Here is a 17,912-nt window from a genome sequence, read left to right on the forward strand (position 1 = left end):
GAAAAGCCACACGATGGATTCCCAGGGCCATTTTAGACCTTCTCTCCTTGGACTACAGATGGCCTGCAATGGAATTTGGCCCATAAAGATCTTACTTTTTCATGAATGTGTTTGGTGGTTTGGCCAAAAAGTAGCCAACAGGCCTTAAATTCCTGTGCCGGCCACTGGCCTGCCTCCTCCTTCCCTCCCAGGGCAGTTTTCTCTCTAAAACACAAACAAACCCAGCATAAACACACAGGTGTGTATTTTCTCTGCGTGCATAGGAATCGCTGTCCCCAGCTGCTGACACCGAAATCCTGCTTGAACCTTTACGGAGGCCATTCGTGTCCCACTGTCCTCAGGATGCCTCCCCCTCCTTGCCCCAAACCCACCTCCCTCTCCCCAAATTCACACACCCCCCCCCCGTCTTGCCTCTCACTTCATTCATTTGGGTTTCATTCCCTTCCTTAGGTCCCATTAGTTGTTCTCTGAAACACAATGTTACTTTGCACAGCGCTGTTACTGTTCTTTTTGAAGCAAGGCATGTATCCTCGTTTGGCCTCAGGACTTGATTATATACATTTTTCAAGAGTGTTTGAGACCTTCTCTTTTAAATCCCAGCACCACCTTGCATTGGAGCCTCTGAGCTCCAGCGCTGCCCAGCGTGGCACTGAGAGAGGCTCTATTAGACTGTTCCTTGCCGCGTCTGGGCCTGCCTGGGGCGGAGGTGGGTACAGGCCCAGGGGGCCCAGGCCGGAAGCTGCCTGTAGTGAGTTCAGTAGTGACTAATTCTCTCCAGACCCTGGAAGAGGAAGTGACAGGTGTCACTCCCAAGCCAGAGGCTGAGAATCTGCCAGGCCTCCCTCCTTCCTCTTTGTGGCTAAAAAGGAAGGGCTCTGAGGCTTCAGAAGGTGGTGGGGACACAGAGGGAAAGAGCCCAGGTCCCTGAATCGCCCGTGGAAGTCATCCAGCAAACGTCCCCACTGGTCCTGGCAAGAAATGCGCACCTTTTGTTCGCCCCTGAGATGCTGGCTTTTTTTGCTACAGCGCCCAGCACGTCCGTGGCTGGTAGACTTTTGCTCCCAGATCACAGGAAGTCAGGGTAAGTCTCTCGGGCTCAGTGGTTGTGGGGTGCTGCATCCAGTGCCAAGCCCCAGCATCTGGGACCACAGCAGAGGGGGTTCGACACGCCTGGTCGAGAAAGCTGAAAGATTGGGGAAGCTGTCCTACAATGACGGGGGGCCACCACACCCCAGTTTGCTCAGGGCAGTCCTGGTTTATACCTATTGACCCCACTCATTGAAAGTACCCTCTTCTCTCTCAAAAGTGTCCCCGTTTGGAAGATAAATTATATAGAGATGAATGTTTCAGATAACTGAAACTAACCCTCTTTAAGTTCACACATGGCCACCTGTAACAGGTATTTTGGTGTTTTGGTGTGTCTTAATGGAGACTGGGATTTTATTGTCATCCTTGCTTCAAAGCTCATAAAAAGGAAAATACATTTGTATTTGTTCTGAAAACAATAGAAAACAAAAGGAAAGCCACTATACAGCTCTTTGTGCAGACAGAAGGCAAACATCACCAGGTGGGAGGCGACCTGCGGAGGGTGACGTGCTTGCACAGCTTTGTTCCGGGGGCTCGTGGTCCTCAGGGATGCTGCAGAGGAGGCCGGACCCTGCCTCTGCCTGGGTTGGATCCCAGCCCCGGTGCTTGCTGGCTGGGTGCCTGGGAAACGGACCTCTCTAGGCCTCAGACCCCTTATCTATCAACCAAGAGCGATGAGAGCACAGACTTCTCAGAGCTGGCAAGTGTCACCTAGGATAACAGATGTGAAACCGTCGGTGCCAGTCCTGGAGTGGACTAAACGTGAGCTTTGACTGGGGTTATTATTATCAGATTTGATTTGCTAAGCCGTTGCCCACGGGGGTTTAGCATTGGAGTCTCCAGAGCCTGGGGAAAGGGGCAGGGAGTATATGCAAGCCCACAGCAAGCCCGGGACTGCTCTCCTCCAGAAGGCCTGCGTCCAGGGTTGCTGTCTGGGAACTGGGATTCCGGTTGGGTTCCCCCATTCTCTGATAAGAATGGATCTTGGGGACACCTGGCTGGTTCAGTCGGGGGAGTGTGCCACTCTTGATCTCGGGGTTGTGAGTTCGAGCACCGTGTTGGTTGTGGAGATGACTTAGAAAAACAAAAACAACAAAAAAGAATGGATCCTGTGCCTTAGGCACTTATGTCAAGCACCTGCTTTTCTTCCGGGAGGCTGGAATTCTGCTACACGCTGGGCAGAGGGTGCCGGCATGACCAGCACCCAGTAAAAACTGCCGGGGGTTAGGTCTGTGTTGAGCCTCCCTGGTTGGAATCTTGCACCTGGAGCAAGGGGAACATGTTGGGTGGCCTAAAAATAAACAATCTTTCAGCTTTATTTCCAGGTCCTGTATGCAGCATTGCCTCTGCACCCCATTTTGGGTCCCATCCCCAAACCCTCTTTAGCACTCGACTTTTCTCTGTTATTGGCCCCCGCCGGACAGCCCCACCATTTTGCAGACTCGGATTTGGACTTGCCTCACGTTTTTGTTTCAATTAATTGGAAAGGAATATTCTTCCCAGTTGTCACAGAACAAAAATGGACAGAATCGTGTTTCCGAATGTCTTCTTTCTTTCCCGGTTTGTTTCCCAGAGGAGCAAATCTGCTGTCAGGGCTGATGGTTTCCCCAAATCAAAGCACTGCCTTTCACTGCCGGGGACGCACGGCCACCAAGCGGGGCAAGACGAGCTGTGGGGCAGCTCTGAGCTCGAACCCGAGGCTAAAGACAGAACCTGTCCGTGCAGGGGTTTCAAAGTCTTCACATAGAATCTCTGGTAATGGCAAGTTGTCCGTAATAACACTGACCCCTATAAAAGATCCGTTAGCTCCACCGTCTCGTCGTTAGGTTAGATCAGGGAACAGCTAGGGCTACCCAAACTTCTAGAGGTTTTAACCAGCCCTGGTGGCCGGCCCCGGGACCCTTCACACTGGACCCTGCAGGATCCGTTGCTGTGTTTCCATTTTGAACCCGCATGTGTCTGTTGGGGGTTCAGACCCGAGGCCCCATGCACGTTCCTTTCACAGAATGAGCGAGGCTGAGGGGGGAAGAATGGTGTTGGGAGACTCCCTAACAGTCTGCTTACCCCGTATGTGGGTCCTCAAACCGATTTGAAATGGCTTGCCAAGATAGAGACAGCTCGGATAATGACTGGGTGATGGGTGCGTGGAGTTCGTTAGATCACGCTCTGCGTTTTTGGTTTTTTTTAAATATGTTTGAAAATTTCCATAATGAGAAGTGCTTTCAGAAGTCACATTTGACCTAAATTACATAAAAGAAAGGAAATGGGTAGCAGTCGTCTGGTGGGTTTGCTACGACCCCACGGGGCCTGCGGTCCGGAGGGGCACAGATGCTGGGGAAGGTCATTTGCAGGACATGTTCAAGTTTAAATTATGATGGGGTCATCTTTCCCAGCTGGAGAGGAGGAGAGCGGGGATGGGGAAAAAAGAGCCTGGAGAGCAGCTGCCATGCACGGCCCTCGTTAGGGTCCTGACGCAAGCCAGGGGACCGTAAAAAAGCACTGATGAGACCATGGAACCTGCCCGCACGCTGACTAGATGCCAATGGATCCCTCAAAGCACCCAGGCCTCTCTCTCTCTCTCGGGGACACATGTCCACCTCCACAAGACAGGCTCCCCTGGAGGTGTTTGGTTCCTAAGCTAGGAAGAGACAGCTCCGAGCGTCGGATCCAGCCACACACACAGAGCCAACGTTCTTGATAATACTGTTTATTGTCCACTGACCGAGCGATCACTCAAGAATGATACAAAGCATCGGAGACATGCGCAGTCTGCTTGTCAACGTTCAACAGCTCTCACGTGTTCCCAGCACAGGAAGGTCTCAGACTTCATAGTCCAGCAAAAACACATTGCCCAAAAGTTAAAAAAAAAAAAAACCAAAAAACAAAAAACCCAAGCAAAAACAAACACAATCAAACAAAGCTTTAAATTATGGCAGAAGTCCGATATTTCTTAATACTTATCAAGCAAAGGTTTGAAAAGAACTACAATGTAAACTTCATTTTAAATATTTTGAGTTGCTTGCATGAAGACAAGAATGGAAGGAAGAACAAGCAGTGTGCAGAACGTAACGTATAAATTAAACGCCGCCGAATGGAGAGGCTTCTTCAGCTACGTGCACTTTGCAACTGTTTACTCTGACGTATTTGAGTGGCTTTGTCTCTCAGCTGCCACTGGGCACTTCATCTTGAATTTTTTGTTTCTGTTTTTGTTTTCTGCTCAGCATGGCTAGAAGACAATGTGTGTAGATTGAGTATACAGGCCATCTTTTCGAACCCACCAACTCAAAGAGCCTTTACTTTGTAATGATCTGAACCAGAGAACAAAAAGTAGCAGATGGAAAAAGCAACCATACTCAAAGAAGGAAAGAAAAGATCTGAAGGAATCCACCATCATAGGCTAGCTACCATGCCATGCTTTCCATTCTGGGTCAAAAGCTTCCACGATGCAGAAACCTTAAAAAAAAAAAAGTGCAAGTCTAACACCTACCAAGGGTAATAAAAAACACAGCACAGGAATGATTACAACTGATGTCGGAAACAAACCAAAACATTTAAAAAATCGGCAGAAACAGGAGTAAATGTTACATATGATAACACCATACAGGAAGCAAACAGGGGTGGGTGTTATATTGATTGGAGGGGTCTGGTGTTCTTGTATATACTGAAATCACATGGACTGGTCCATTATGACATCTTACAAACTTTCTATCACTGTACAGCATGAAAGCGGCCTTGACGCGGGGGCGGATCCCTGGCTAGTCCCGTAGTCTGCCCTAGAAAGGGAAGTCATCAAAATCTGTGCTGACCAGGTCCCGGCAGGCATGGGGGTTATTACACGCCACCTGGGGGTCAGGAGTCTTACAGGTGGTCTGGGGTCACCGCAGAGTAGAGCAATGCTGAAGAACGTAGTGACTTTGGAAGCATTCTGCAGGAGGACCACTCGCAGGCTGACACACTCGGATTTCCATGTGTGCGTGTGTTCGCGCACGTGCTCGCGTATGTGTATGTTTGCCTAATTTGCGCGAAAAGCTCAGAACAGTTTATACTGCATACAAGTTGGAAGAAAAAGATGACTTTTTGTTACTAAGAGATTTCTGCCTGCCTTAACCCCCATTTTCCTGGCAGCAGAAAGCCATGCTTGGGGAACGCGCTCTCTAGTCCCCTGGGACGTTTTTTTGACCGAGATCAAATATGACAAATCTAAGTGGAGGCCGGTACAGCTGGGATTTGGCTTCACAGATTATCTGAGAATTCATCTTCAGGAAAATGAGATGTTGGCCACAGTATCCTGGAGGCCCAGAAAGAGATTCATGGAACCCACCTACCTCCCTGATTTTTCCCTTCCTAGGTAAGACTTGACAACACGCCCAGCTAACTTCACTCCCAGAGACCCACGCCCAGCACAGTGACTGTCCGTTTTTGCAGCGGGTCATGGTAAAGCTGTGGCACCTGCTTGGGGGGGGCTGAGGTGCGTTGGGGGGCACAGCAGGGCCTGGTTTTCGATGTCCTCAGGATGTGCAAACAGCACAGCCAGCCCGTGCCACTGGCCATGCACAACCCCTTGCGAAGCCAACGTGTACGACTCAGGCGGATGCCCGACGCCAGGAGGAGGAGGAAGAAGCCAGACTCACTTGACAAACCCGGGAATAAACGGCCAGGGGAGCCCAGTGTCCCCCCAAACGTCTGCACTCAGGCAGAATGCCACGGACTCCCCCCGCATCAGGGTGCATGGTGGGGTGACTGAAAAGGACTTGGCTGAAGCTGTCGCCCACATCGTACAAGGCCCTGCAGCGTGGCTCCCACTTCGATTCTGAGGATTAACGGGACTAACTGGGACTCCTTCAAGAGCGAGCCACTGGTCAAGGGCTGCCTCTGTATTTACGGGAGTCACAGGTGCTGGGAGTCCGTGATGGGCACAAAGGACACAGGGGTGCTTGCGAGGGGTGGGGACCACCACCCTAGGGCCAGAGCTGTGGAAGCTGCAGGAAACGAGGGACATGCCCCTCTCGAGATGAAAGGGACCTGGTAGGCCTGCTACACAGTCTTGCAACGACCCTCAAAAGTTTCTGCAAAATGCACATTTCCAGGCTCTGCCCTGACCAGGCCTGGGGGACTCCTACGTACGGGCCGCCCGCTCAGTGTTTGTGACAGTGCAAGGGCTGGGGCCGGGCCCGTGCATCCCACCCCTGCCGGCACCCAGGGATGCCCAGGCTGGCGGATGGGGGTGTGGGACCACAACCACGTTTAAAAGGGCAATGGGGGTGGGAGGAGACTCACACTAATTTAGACCCACTTGGATGACTGTTTTATTCATGCTGTTTCCGGGAAGGGATGTCAGAGCTGGACCAGTCTAAACTCTTGGAGGCTTTTCCGTTGGCCAAAGGGGTGCTGTTGGCCAGCTTACGGGTCCTCAATATCAAGAAACTCCTGCTTGGGGGGCGCCGCTCCACGGTACCACGCACAAGAGCCGTCGCTTCTCTTGATGCAGGCGAAGAACTTGGCCTGATGCCCGTTGATGTTCTTCTCTGTGACCCAGTCCATCCAGAGGCACTCGTCCGGAGACGAGATGTAGCACGGGATCATGGGGCAGCGCGTGATCTAGGAAGAAGGACACGGAGGCGAATCCAGTCAGGGACAGAGGCCACTCAAGGGGGCATCTCCAGAGCCTAGCCACGTGCCCGGCAGAGACGTTCAAGGGCAGTTTGTCGAATGAATGACCACGTGAGCACAGTGGTGGGGAGAGGAAACGGGGGCTCGAGTTGAACCTGCTCCATCAGCAGCCCTTCCTGAGCACCCCCCACTCTCTAAACTGCAGCAGGCAGCCTGCCTGGGTGGGGGGATGGGGCCTGGGGGGACCCCTGTGCATGGCTCCCGCACCCCCAGCTGCTGCAGGTGCCCCTCTGCTTTGGGCCATCTGGTCTACTGTCTCTGAGCATGCCGCAAAGGCCTCAGTGTGGCCCCACCCTCCCAGAACCACCACCACAGAGGGCCTTAAATTTCCTGGAGCTAGCTAGGTTCCGTCAAATAAAAAGGATGGTGTCTTGCTCCGAAGCACGCATGGGCTTTGAGGGGGTCGGCAAGTAGCACTGTGGTGGGGAACTTGAGTCCACAAGAGGGAAAGGGAAGAACTCAGTTTTGTACGGCTGTGAATTTTTAAATTTAAATTCAATTAACATACAGTGTATTATTACTTTCAGAGTAGAGTTCAGTGATTCATCATCTTATATCAGGTGCCCTCCTTAATGCCCATCACCCAGTTACCCCATCCCCCACCCCCCTCCAGCAACCCTCAGTTTCCTATGCTTAAAAGTCTCTTATGGTTTGCCTCCTTCTCTGATTTCATCTTGTTCTATTTTTCCCTCCGTTTCTCTATGCTCCTGTTCTGTTCCTTAAATTCCACACATGAGTGAAATCACGTAATTGTTTTTCTCTGACTTATTTTGCTCAGCATAATAGCCTCTAGTTCCAACCACGTTGTTGCAAATGGCCAGATTTCGTTTGTTTTGATGCTGAAAAACTCTGTTTTGATCTCACGTTGGGCAATGATGCGTTTGCTCCACATACGCGCAGCTGTAGGTCAGAATTCACATTCCAAATGGGGTAAGGGACTGGCTGGCGTTGATGTACCACGGAAGCAAGAGCGCTGATCAGCAAAAGCCAATCCCTGCAGCCTTCCGGCTCCAGACCCACTTCCGGTGGCAGAGGGACCCTGGCCCCTGGCGGTGCTTCCTGTGCTGGGGCTGGAGGCACAGGCGGTGGGGACTAAGGGCAGCAGGAGACAGAGGACCCAAGGCTGGGGCCGTGGCGATCTGTCTACAGCTGCACGTATCGTCAGTGCTGCTCTGGCTGCACCTCGCACCACCTCTGGGCTGCTTTTTTTTTTTTTTTTTAAGATTTTATTTATTTATTTATTGGGCGGGGGGCACGAGCAGGGGGAGCAGCAGACTTCCCACTGAGCAGCGAGCCCCTTGCAGGGCTTGATCCCAGGACCCCAAGATCATGACCTGAGCCGAAGGCAGATGCTTCACCGACTGAGCCCCCCAGGCGCCCCTCTGGGCTGCTTTTAAGAAGGGGACGGGGTGTCAGGGTCCTCTGTGGCCCCAGTGCGTGGAAATGGCTCGGACATTCTTTCCCAAGGCACTCAAGTCTGCACCTGAGCACCCATAGAAGGTACTCACAGCCCCCTGTTCGCCCCACAAAATTCCTCCCCCTGGAAGGCTCTCCTTCCTAGAAGCTCCAGGCCACAGAGCCAGATTGCCATGACCTCCCAAATATCCCTTGGCAGGGGCAAGCCTCGGGGCTCTGTCCCTGGCCAGACAGCCTCACTGGTACCGAGGCCGTACCTCTCCAGAGCCCAGTCCTCAGGACCCCGTGGACGGAGAGGCCCTGCAAAGCCAAGGATCAAAGCCCGGCGGTCTCCCTGGAGGCGGAGGTGATGAGGTCAAGGCCAGCTTACCTTGCACTCACAGCCCATCTGGTACCTGTGGTTTAGGCTCTTCTTCTGGGTGGTGCTCAGGGTGTCCCAGGGCACGATGAAGTCACACAGGGTGATGTGCATCTTGCCGTTCCCCTCGGCCTTTCCTGAGGAGACAGCGATCACCAAGCTCAGGGCAAGTCACAGGTCCTTGTCCTCCTGCCGCCCCGCCCCCGAGCACGGCTTGGGTGTGTGGAGGCTTACTGCTCACAGTACCGCGTGTTGGGGGCCGAGCTGCAGCCTCTCCAAAATCCCCAAACTCCTGACCCCCAGCACCTCAGCAACGTGCTTGTGTTTGGACACGGGTCTTCCGTGAGGTGATTACGTTAACAGATCCTGTGGGGGGGCCACATACAATAAGAACGGGGTCCGATAAAGACGAGATCAGGACCCAGACAGGCATAGAGGGGACAAGCATTGAGGGCACGGGGAGGAGATGGCCGTCTGCGAGCCCGGGAGAGAGGCTTCGGGGAACCAGCCTGCCCATGCCTGATGCCCCCCGACCCCCGGACTGCGAGGGACTCAATCCCTGGTCACGGCAGCGCAAGCTGACGGATACACCAGGATTGCATGTGCCGAGCAGAACGAACCCTCGAGAGCACTTGGCGGACACGGGAAAAAAACCGACAGCGAGCACTTAGCTGCCTTTCCTTCCAACGCTCTTTCACACACGTGATTCCGCACGAAAGAGATCACATCGTTTCCCGCTTTACTTTTCACACACGTGTCCTCCGTTTGATCTTGAACTTGTCTGGGTTTTTCCACCACGAACAGCAAAAACATGGAATTTTATAAAATTGGAAATCAGCTCCGCATTCCCTTCACGGCGGGGGGAGGGGGCGGCACTCTTTGTCTCTTCTCCCGCAGGCTCCTGATTCCGCTCCCTCCTTTCCTCCGCCGAAGAGTTCGAAGGCTTCGTGCTGGGGACGGCCTTGGCATCAGCCAGGCAGGACACAAAGATGAAATGAGGGCTGGAGAGGTCATGTCAAATCTCAGCCCTCCAGCTGCCATGGTACCTTGTCAAGAGCCACAGAGGCAGGGCGAGGAGCGGTGGAGCCCAGCAGGGCGGCGGGAGGCTCCCGAGGGGCCGACGGGAGCCTCGGGCTACACCCCAGGCTCTCCACTTGACAAAGCTCCGGGACATCCAACGTTATGATCTCAGGCACAGCACAGGCCGTGAAGAATCCACTAATAGACATATAGTTCGGTGAATAATGCAGCTTGTACGCTAAGAATGCACCCCCGCGGGGAATACATCACCCCGTGATCTCTGGCCAGGGGAAAGGCGTGTCGGCTGGCCCGAGGCCTCGAGGCCTCGAGCAGGCACAGGGACATCCTGTGTGCCGGGAAGGTGGCAGGAGGCACTCCCTCGATGTGAATTCTGATGCTCTCTCTTCTGATTTAACGGCTCCCCTTGCCTTCGGGAGCTCTATTTTCCCTTGCGTCTGTTCGGACTTGAATGACGTTCCAGGTGAAGAGAAGGAGCAAGGAGCAGGGTTGCTACTGGACAGCATTTATTCTGACTCCTAACAACTAATGGAAGAGGAGTGTTTGGCTGGCTCTAAATACTTCCAAATAGGTACTTGGGCTTTTTTTTTTTTTTTTTTTAACTGTATAGCCATTTTGTATGAGTTCAGAGTAGCTGAGGAAGGGGGAAAACAGAAAGGTGACAAGTAACTCGTTCCTATCTCCTCCTTCCTTCCAGAACGTACAGCCCATGCAGGTACATATGGACCACAGCCCTCCCCGGCCCCGCCTCCTCCTGCTTGACAGAGGGGCGGGGCCCGTGCTGGCTCCACCCCCAAACTCCTGCAGTGATGTCTGCTGCCTTGCCAGGCTGTCATCCACGTCCTGCTCCACGTCTGTCTTTGCCTTTCTTCTGTCCCCTGCTCCTTAACCAGATCATAAGCATGAAGGGTAAGAGTTCAGTCTGAATCCTTTTTTATTCACAGTTCCTCACACATAGTAATTGCTCAATAAAAGTGTACTGACAACGATGTGGGTATTTGTTCCAACAGTTTGCTTCATTATCGGCCTTTTTTTGCTATCTTCCCTTTTGAACTAGGACAGGGAAGGACGTGGAGACGCAATACAAACTGTATCTTCTACGGCCCTGGCCAGGCTCCTGTTTACCTTGGATGTCACTTACAAATAACATAGCATCTCAAAATGTTCAAAGGACACCCTTTCCATACAGGTACAGTTATTAAGACTTGGTTGGGCACGCACCATGTGAACATCTCTTACAACATCCTCCCACGTCCGCCTTGGAAAAATGCACAGTCTTTCTTGGAGAGAAAAACAGGAATTAATTAAAATTTGTAACTGAAGGTTGTAGGTTTCTTTTTCCTCTTGGAGGAGAGGACTGCAGAAGAAAATTACAGGGCCAATTCTATTGCAGTCCCTGAACATGAGCGTCTCCTGGTGCCCAGCTCAACATGTGAACTTGAGTCATCAGCCCAAGAGGAGGTGGGCTGCCTCGGGCCATGCGGTCACTCCTGGGGCCACTGCCAGGGCTGGCTGAGTGGTTTACTGTGCCCCGTGATTTCTGGGTGGCCCATCCTGACTCCAGGACAAGATGGAGAGTCCGTGCTCAGAAAGTAGACACCAGATTTGACCCAGAGCCATCTCACTGAGCTGCGGAAAGACGTCAGCTCAGCGAGGTCCCCCTGTAACGGGTGCGCCGGCCCCTGCTGGACGTGCCTCCTGGGGATCTTAGGCTCCGTGGCCAGTTAGGAAACTCAAATGTGCCCCATGTTACTTGCTTCCAGTATTAAACATGAAAGGGTGAAAGATGATAGACGCAGTTGCAAACAGATGTATCTTCCAACAAAATGTATCTTCTTCCTTTTTACTACAAGTGGAGCCACCATGTGGACGGTTCCGGCTGCAGCAAGCCTAGCGGATGCACGCCACAGTTACTTGGAGAATCGTCTTCTTGTTCCGACTGGGGACAGTTTAACAGACCCGTGTGCAGGAACAGCACAGGACACATACACGTCACATGATAAATAACCTCTGACGGCAAAGAGGAACGAGCGAGCTTCCGCATGAGAACAGCAACATTAGCAGAGTTACTGAGATGATTGGGCTCTCCGCCTTTGACTCACGACGCTTCATGCGGACACAGAAGCCTCTTCCTTCCAGAATAGATGCTGAGCAAAACAGAGGAAGAGATTCTCCTACCACATCCCCCGAAATAACACAGAGCCACCACTCACAAGATAATCATCACCAAGCTGCCGTGTGCAGCCTCTACCCTCGGCTCTTGTTGGAGACCCACACTTGCTACGCAGCCACGCGCGCTTCGTGGCCAGTGGGACGGGGCCGTACGGGAGCCACGTACTCAGCGCACACGCTGCACACCAGGGCTCCTGACCGCTGGACATAATCCGTCTTCTGGGCCGTCCCCCCTGCAGTCCAGACTGTCCATCTCATGGAACAAAGGGCAGTGCCAAGGTCCTCGGGATCTCTGGGCAAGAGGCAGGACGGACTGACCCGCAGATGAAAGTCATGTCCCAGATGTACCTCCGTAAGGGGAGTGGCTGAGCTCGGCCCCTGGGGCTCAGCCCTCCTGTGTGTGTGCTGACCAGCTACTCGGCCCCTCTGCGATGAAAGGTCTGCATCTGACCCAGGGCAGGGAAGGTTCTGGTTAGATGCCAGCTCTCAGCCCTGGCGACACCCTGGACTCTCCTGGGAAGCTTTAGAAATGCTGAGGCCCAGGCCGCAGCCCTGGAGATTCTGCTCGGAATTGGTCTACGGTGGCACCTGGGATTCAGGACTTCTACCAGACTCCCCGAGAAATTCCAACGGGCCGTGCAGGTGGAGGGCTGCTGGCTCCGATGCCGGGGCGGTGAGACTGCTAACACCTGGACCACACGGACGGAGAAGTGGAGTGCCACAGATCTGGGAGTCGGGGAGATTCTGCTGGCAGTGCGGCCCAGGCACAGGTGTGCTGAGAAATGCCTACCACCCGGCTCCCCGCCCCCCACCCCCCAGGAGAAAGAGCTCCAGCGCCCGGCACCTGCCAAAATTTGTGCGGCAGACGCTTACGCCCCGATTTCAAGGTACCAACGAGACATCGACCAGAAGTTAACCATCAGTGCATGAAAGTAGGTTTGGGCACGCACCGCCAGACCTGGGGCACGCTGTTCATCTCTCTACTCCTCTGTCTTCCTCATCGGCAACACGGACACCAGACGGTGCCTATTTTGTAAAGGACTGGAAGGACCGAACGGAACACACACGAGAAGCTCTCAGAGGCCGTCAGGGCCAGGAAGAGGGCGATCCTACTTTTATCAACAGGGAGACGGCCAAGACTGTTGTATGAACCCAGATGTAGGTCACCTTCCCTCCCAGGAGCCCACGGGGAGGACCCTGGCCCTCCCTCCTTCAGCGTATGCTTCTGCAGTTCCGCAGTCTGGCCAGCTGCCCCTAGAGGGCGGTGTGAGGAGCCGGAGACCCAGGGCGAGGGACTCCTTTTCAGGGGTTAGTCCTCAGGGACCAGCACACAACCTGGTGCTGGAAACAGAAGCCACTGATTCCTTAGGGCAACAGGTTCCCTGAACCAGGAGAGGTCTCGTCTCCCTTCCCGTCTCTCCACGGCTCATCCTTCTGACCATGAAAGCAATAGATGGCATTTGTAAAATTTTGCACATATGGGGGAGTATCAAGAGGAGATAAAACAGACGTTGCCCATCTCGGGCACACGTGGACCGGTCTTCTCCCAGCCCAGGCCGTGCCCCGCGTTCTGTGCACCTGCCCTGCCTTGCCATCCCCTGTGTCATGGTGACAGCACCATCAGGAAGGTCCCTGCTTCGTGATTCTGTCCCCATACCTGTCTCTCTGGTTGACTTTGTTTTTCTTACTGTAAAAATAGCAGATACTGCAAATGTAAAACGGTGCAGCTGCTTTGGAAAACAGTCTGGCAGTTCCTCAAATGATTAAACATAGTCACCATATGCCCTGAAATTCTACTCCTACGCATCAGCCCGAGAGGGATGAAAACACAGCCACGCAAACACGTGGTGATGGGCGCTGACAGCAGCGTCGTGCAGACGAGCCCAAAGGTGGAAACAACCCCAGTGTCCATCAGAAGACAAATGGGGGGGGGCTCCTGGGTGGCACAGTCGTTAAGCGTCTGCCTTCGGCTCAGGGCATGATCCCGGCGTTATGGGATCGAGCCCCACATCAGGCTCTTCCCCTATGAGCCTGCTTCTTCCTCTCCCACTCCCCCTGCTTGTGTTCCCTCTCTCGCTGGCTGTATCTATCTCTGTCAAATAAATAAATAAAATCTTTAAAAAAAAAAAAGACAAATGGGGGGACACACTGGTCTACCCAAAGAACGGCCACAAAAAGGAGTGAAGCTCTAATTCACGCTACAACGTGGATGAACTTTAAAAAAAATGTCACGCTGAACACGGTGCTGAGTGAGGGACACCAGACACATGGGACCACAGAGTCTATGATTCCATTCACAGGACTCTGAAATAGGGAAACCCATGGAGTAAAAAAAAAAATAGATGGTGGATGCTGGAGCTGGGGGGAGGGGAGTGGGGGCTAGGAAGGCTACGACATCCGGAGGGCGTAGGGTTCTCTGACTGTGGCCGTGGCTGCGACCTGGTACCCAAAGCACCAAAGGACGCCCTTTAAATGGGCGAATGGTATCCTGTGTGAGTTATAGTCAAGACAACTTAAAAAATCATAGATGCTCATTAGAAAACATTTAGAAAGTCAGAAATGCCCATAAAAGAAGAAAAAAAATCTCCCATCAACCCCAAGGAGAGGGACAGAAGTCTTAATGGAACGACGAACCAGGGACGCAGATGCCAGGCATGAGCGTTTTAAGGGAGGGAGGGGGGAGTTACCCAAGGAGAGGCGACAGCCGTGTCCTCTGCCCCAGTCACGCCCCACTGCATCTCCCCCCACCCCCGCCAGGGACCCCCACACGCTCAGCACAGCCGGGGTCAGTGCCAAATCTTCCAGATTCTTGGATCTTTGCACCTGCCACCCGAGACGGTCTCTTCCTCCCGCGCATTCGTTCGCTGCTCTCAGTCCCCCCCACCAAAAATAAAAAACCAACCCCTGTTTTATTTTCTTTCTTTTCTTCTCCTGTCCCCTCAGTGGGAGCGTGTGTGCACTCCCCTCTGGATATCCCCTCCTGAACTCCTGTCACGCCAGGCACAGTGCAAGGCGCCTCGTGGCACCTGCTAAGTACGTGTTGATTTTCTAAATATCCTCAGTGGATCGGGGAGAAGCACAAATAACCCAAACAGAAGACAATCCCCCAAAGCACAAAGATCTGGATTCAGAATGTATTTTTATGGTTAAATTCGGATTGTATAACAGAATATAATGTCCGACCAGGGGAGCTGTCCCCTCCACTCCCCCATCTTCTCCCAAGTTATGGGCTGACTCGTGCTTCCCTAGGGAGCATTCCCAGCATCTGGCATGGGCCTCCCTTTCAGGAATAAAAGGCAAAAATTCTCACCTCTTGGTGTCCACCCGACCTCATGTGTCCTGTGGATACTGGTTTACTGTGTTTCCCCATCAAGTCACACTAGTTCCACTGTTGTGGGGGGTAGGCCAGAATGTACAGGAATTCTCAGACAGAAAGAGGCAGGGAAGCCCGGAGACTTCAGAACAGCCTCACGGTGTCACGGCTGTGTTCGGCCTCATGGTGTCTCAGGCTCCCCCTGCACCACAGAGACGCCGCCCCAGACGGTCCCTAAGAACGTGCCCCGTGCCTATTCACATACACACCTGCAATGAGATATTCCTTCTTTCCTCCGATGTCCAGCGAGACCCCGCATACGGCAGAGGAAGGAGCCGTGTAGATAAACTCTATGTCCTTGTCAGGGCCTTTGAACATCTGGAAAGACGAAAATGAGATGTGAGCAGAGCTGGCCTGCACAGCTAAGGAGGTCTGCGGCCCCCCCACTGACCCAGAACATCCTGGGGGCAGGCCAACCCGCACCCGTGGGACCACCAGCATGGAAAAGGTGGACAGAAGGAGCCAAGGAGCTAGATTAGAAGGTGACCATTCCCACTGCAGAGGGTTTCTCTGGAGACATTCGTTCCGTAGTGTGGCAGCTGTCAGCGGGCTGGGCACAACAGGGTCACCTGGAGGAACCCATCTCCGACAACACATGGGCTCTCCCTCCCACAGACAGGGTCACATCAGAAACTCCAGGAAGAGGCCTGCGGATCTCCAGTGACTCTGACCCATCGTGGAGGACCGTTGCCTCTGTGGATTGCCAGGAACTCTGATCAAGCACTGGCTACTCGATGGGGGGCACCCTTGCCTCCGTGGCCACGGATGTGACCCCAGGGCCAGTGGGGTTTGACGTCTCAACTGCTGATCTACTGTCTTTTGGGGACACGCCTGCGGCCCAGGTGGAGGGGCGCATCGTTCCGACAGCCTGGCAGGAAGTGAGATCGCCGCAGCCAGGGGTTCCTGCTGCCCCACTGGGTGGGGACAGTGACAGGCGGGGACGTGAGCGTGCACAGAGGATGGTCTTCACCCCGGCTGTGGGGTGCAGCCCAGCGGAGGCTGGGGGTGCCGGGGAGGGAGGCGGCGAGAAGGGGAACGCACACACACGCTCCTGGACCAGAGAACAGAGGATGAACAGGGCAGGCGCCCCCGGGCTTTGCAAGGCCATGGAACCTCGGGAGGGTTTTCTCCTAAACCAAGGTTACTAGTGTGGGGTTTGGGGGGAAGGGGGTTGTTTCAACAAGCAAACCCCAATACAACGGGGTCATCTCAATGTCACGATAACCCAGCTTTGTGAGAGCTCAGTCCAACCTACCCCAGGAAGGTGAGGCGGCTGGTGACCGCGCTCGGCTAGACGAGGCCTCCCACTGAGGACAAAATGCTGCTTTGGTATTAACACCTGCCTTTTCACGAGGCCTCGATGAGGTTGCAAGGGCAGAGACGGTCTCTCTCCCACTCACAGACACCTAGGCCCTGAGAGAGCAGGTCAGCCCCTCAAACGACACGATGCAACGATAAGCATTTCATTGACCTTCTGATAACATTTATTTCCTGCTTCTATTTTTGTACGAAAATTAAATACGGACAGCGACAACTCCTGCCTTTACAGAGCTGTCTGTCCAGCTAGAAACTAGGACTTCCTTCTCTCCTGAAAACCCAGTTAGTGACTGCTGACAATGACCACTTTCCTGCAGGGCTGGTCCTGTCCTTCCTACCCCCCACCAATCTCCTCTCAAACACGGGCTCCTTACCACATGCCCTTGAACATGAACAACGCTCCAAGAAAACGGACCCCACCACCTGCCCCTCGGTCCACAGCCTCCCCGCCTGCCCGTCCCTCTCCCACCTGGCGGCCCCTCCTCTCCACCACTGGCCAGGCCGCAGTCTCCACATCTTCCCCCACGTCCTCTTCTGGGAAGCTGGCCCCCACCACACCTGCCCACAGGACCCCTCCTTCCTCGTAGAATTTAAAGCTGAACAGGCAAGACTAGAGCCCACGGCACAGGCTGGGGGAGTGAGGGCTCCCAGACGCAGCGACCAAGCTCTGTTCCTTCGAGCCTCACACTAGTTCAGCTATGGACGGGCGCCCGCGGAACGTTCCACGGAAGCTTTGGCCACCTTGGTAACGACGCTGAGGCTCTGCCACACACTCACTAGCCACCAAGATGAAGAGAACGCACTTCTGAAATGACCCAGTCGATGGGAACACAGCGTGTCCGCACAGCTCCAGGCATTTACAGATTAAGGAAAATCGGACCGACTTGCGTCTGCTCCAGCGACGGCGGCATGGCATTCCTTGAGAAGGCAGGACATGGCCCCGGGTCTCCCGCCGCTGGGGGACCCGACCTTGCTCCCGTCCCTCCCGCGGCTCTGCCCAGTGGAGCAACTGGTCCCCGTTACCTTTATCTGCTTGATCTCATACTGAATCCGCTTGATGGGGTTGCCGTAGATGTCATTCCCAGAGTCTACCTCCTTCGCGCTGACTGCTTTCGCCCTTATCACTGCAAAACAACGACACGGAGGTGAGCCGAGCCCCCACGGTGCCGTCCTGGCTCCGAGGAGCGGCACGATGAGCCCAGCCCCTCGCGTGGCGTCGCACCCCACACACGCCGAGCGGGAGGGGCAGGAGGTAAAGCTCTGAGACCCCTTCTGGTCCCAGGATTCTTCACCGAGGATGTCGACAGGGGCCAAAAGCGGAAGCCTGGTCTCTCAGGACCGGCGGGGTGCCTGAGGTAGTCCCTCAAAGCTCTTTGTTGATGCCCTGCTTGAGTGCTTGGGGCTTTTTATTTTTTATTTATTTATTTTTTAAAGATTTTATTTATTTATTTGACAGTGATAGAGACAGCCAGCGAGAGAGGG

At 53.9% G+C, this 17,912-nt stretch overlaps 1 protein-coding gene and 1 long non-coding RNA gene across 3 annotated transcripts in view; one reads left to right on the plus strand and one right to left on the minus strand.

Moving 5' to 3' along the window:
- Window positions 1-751: 751 nt before the first annotated feature.
- On the plus strand, window positions 752-13,748 carry LOC117795722. Of its 2 annotated transcripts, none has more exons than XR_004619860.1 (3): window positions 752-1,081; window positions 10,032-10,139; window positions 10,266-13,748. It is a non-coding gene; the product is annotated as an uncharacterized LOC117795722 (long non-coding RNA). The 2 variants fall into 2 exon arrangements; XR_004619861.1 differs by lacking the exon at window positions 752-1,081 and having other exon boundaries at window positions 8,667-10,139; window positions 10,266-10,477; window positions 10,626-13,748.
- The window catches only part of TIMP2 (TIMP metallopeptidase inhibitor 2), a 46,262-nt gene continuing 32,127 nt past the window's right edge, over window positions 3,778-17,912 (minus strand). Inside the window, exons 2-5 of the mRNA XM_034641437.1 lie at window positions 17,454-17,554; window positions 15,323-15,431; window positions 8,543-8,667; window positions 3,778-6,684 (exon numbers count right to left, since the gene is read on the minus strand). Of these exons, the coding sequence (XP_034497328.1) occupies window positions 6,487-6,684; window positions 8,543-8,667; window positions 15,323-15,431; window positions 17,454-17,554 (533 nt within the window). The 3' untranslated portion in view covers window positions 3,778-6,486. The remainder of the gene's footprint in view (window positions 6,685-8,542; window positions 8,668-15,322; window positions 15,432-17,453; window positions 17,555-17,912) is intronic.

This window comes from Ailuropoda melanoleuca, chromosome 13, assembly GCF_002007445.2.
Source record: "Ailuropoda melanoleuca isolate Jingjing chromosome 13, ASM200744v2, whole genome shotgun sequence".
Lineage (NCBI taxonomy): Eukaryota > Metazoa > Chordata > Mammalia > Carnivora > Ursidae > Ailuropoda > Ailuropoda melanoleuca.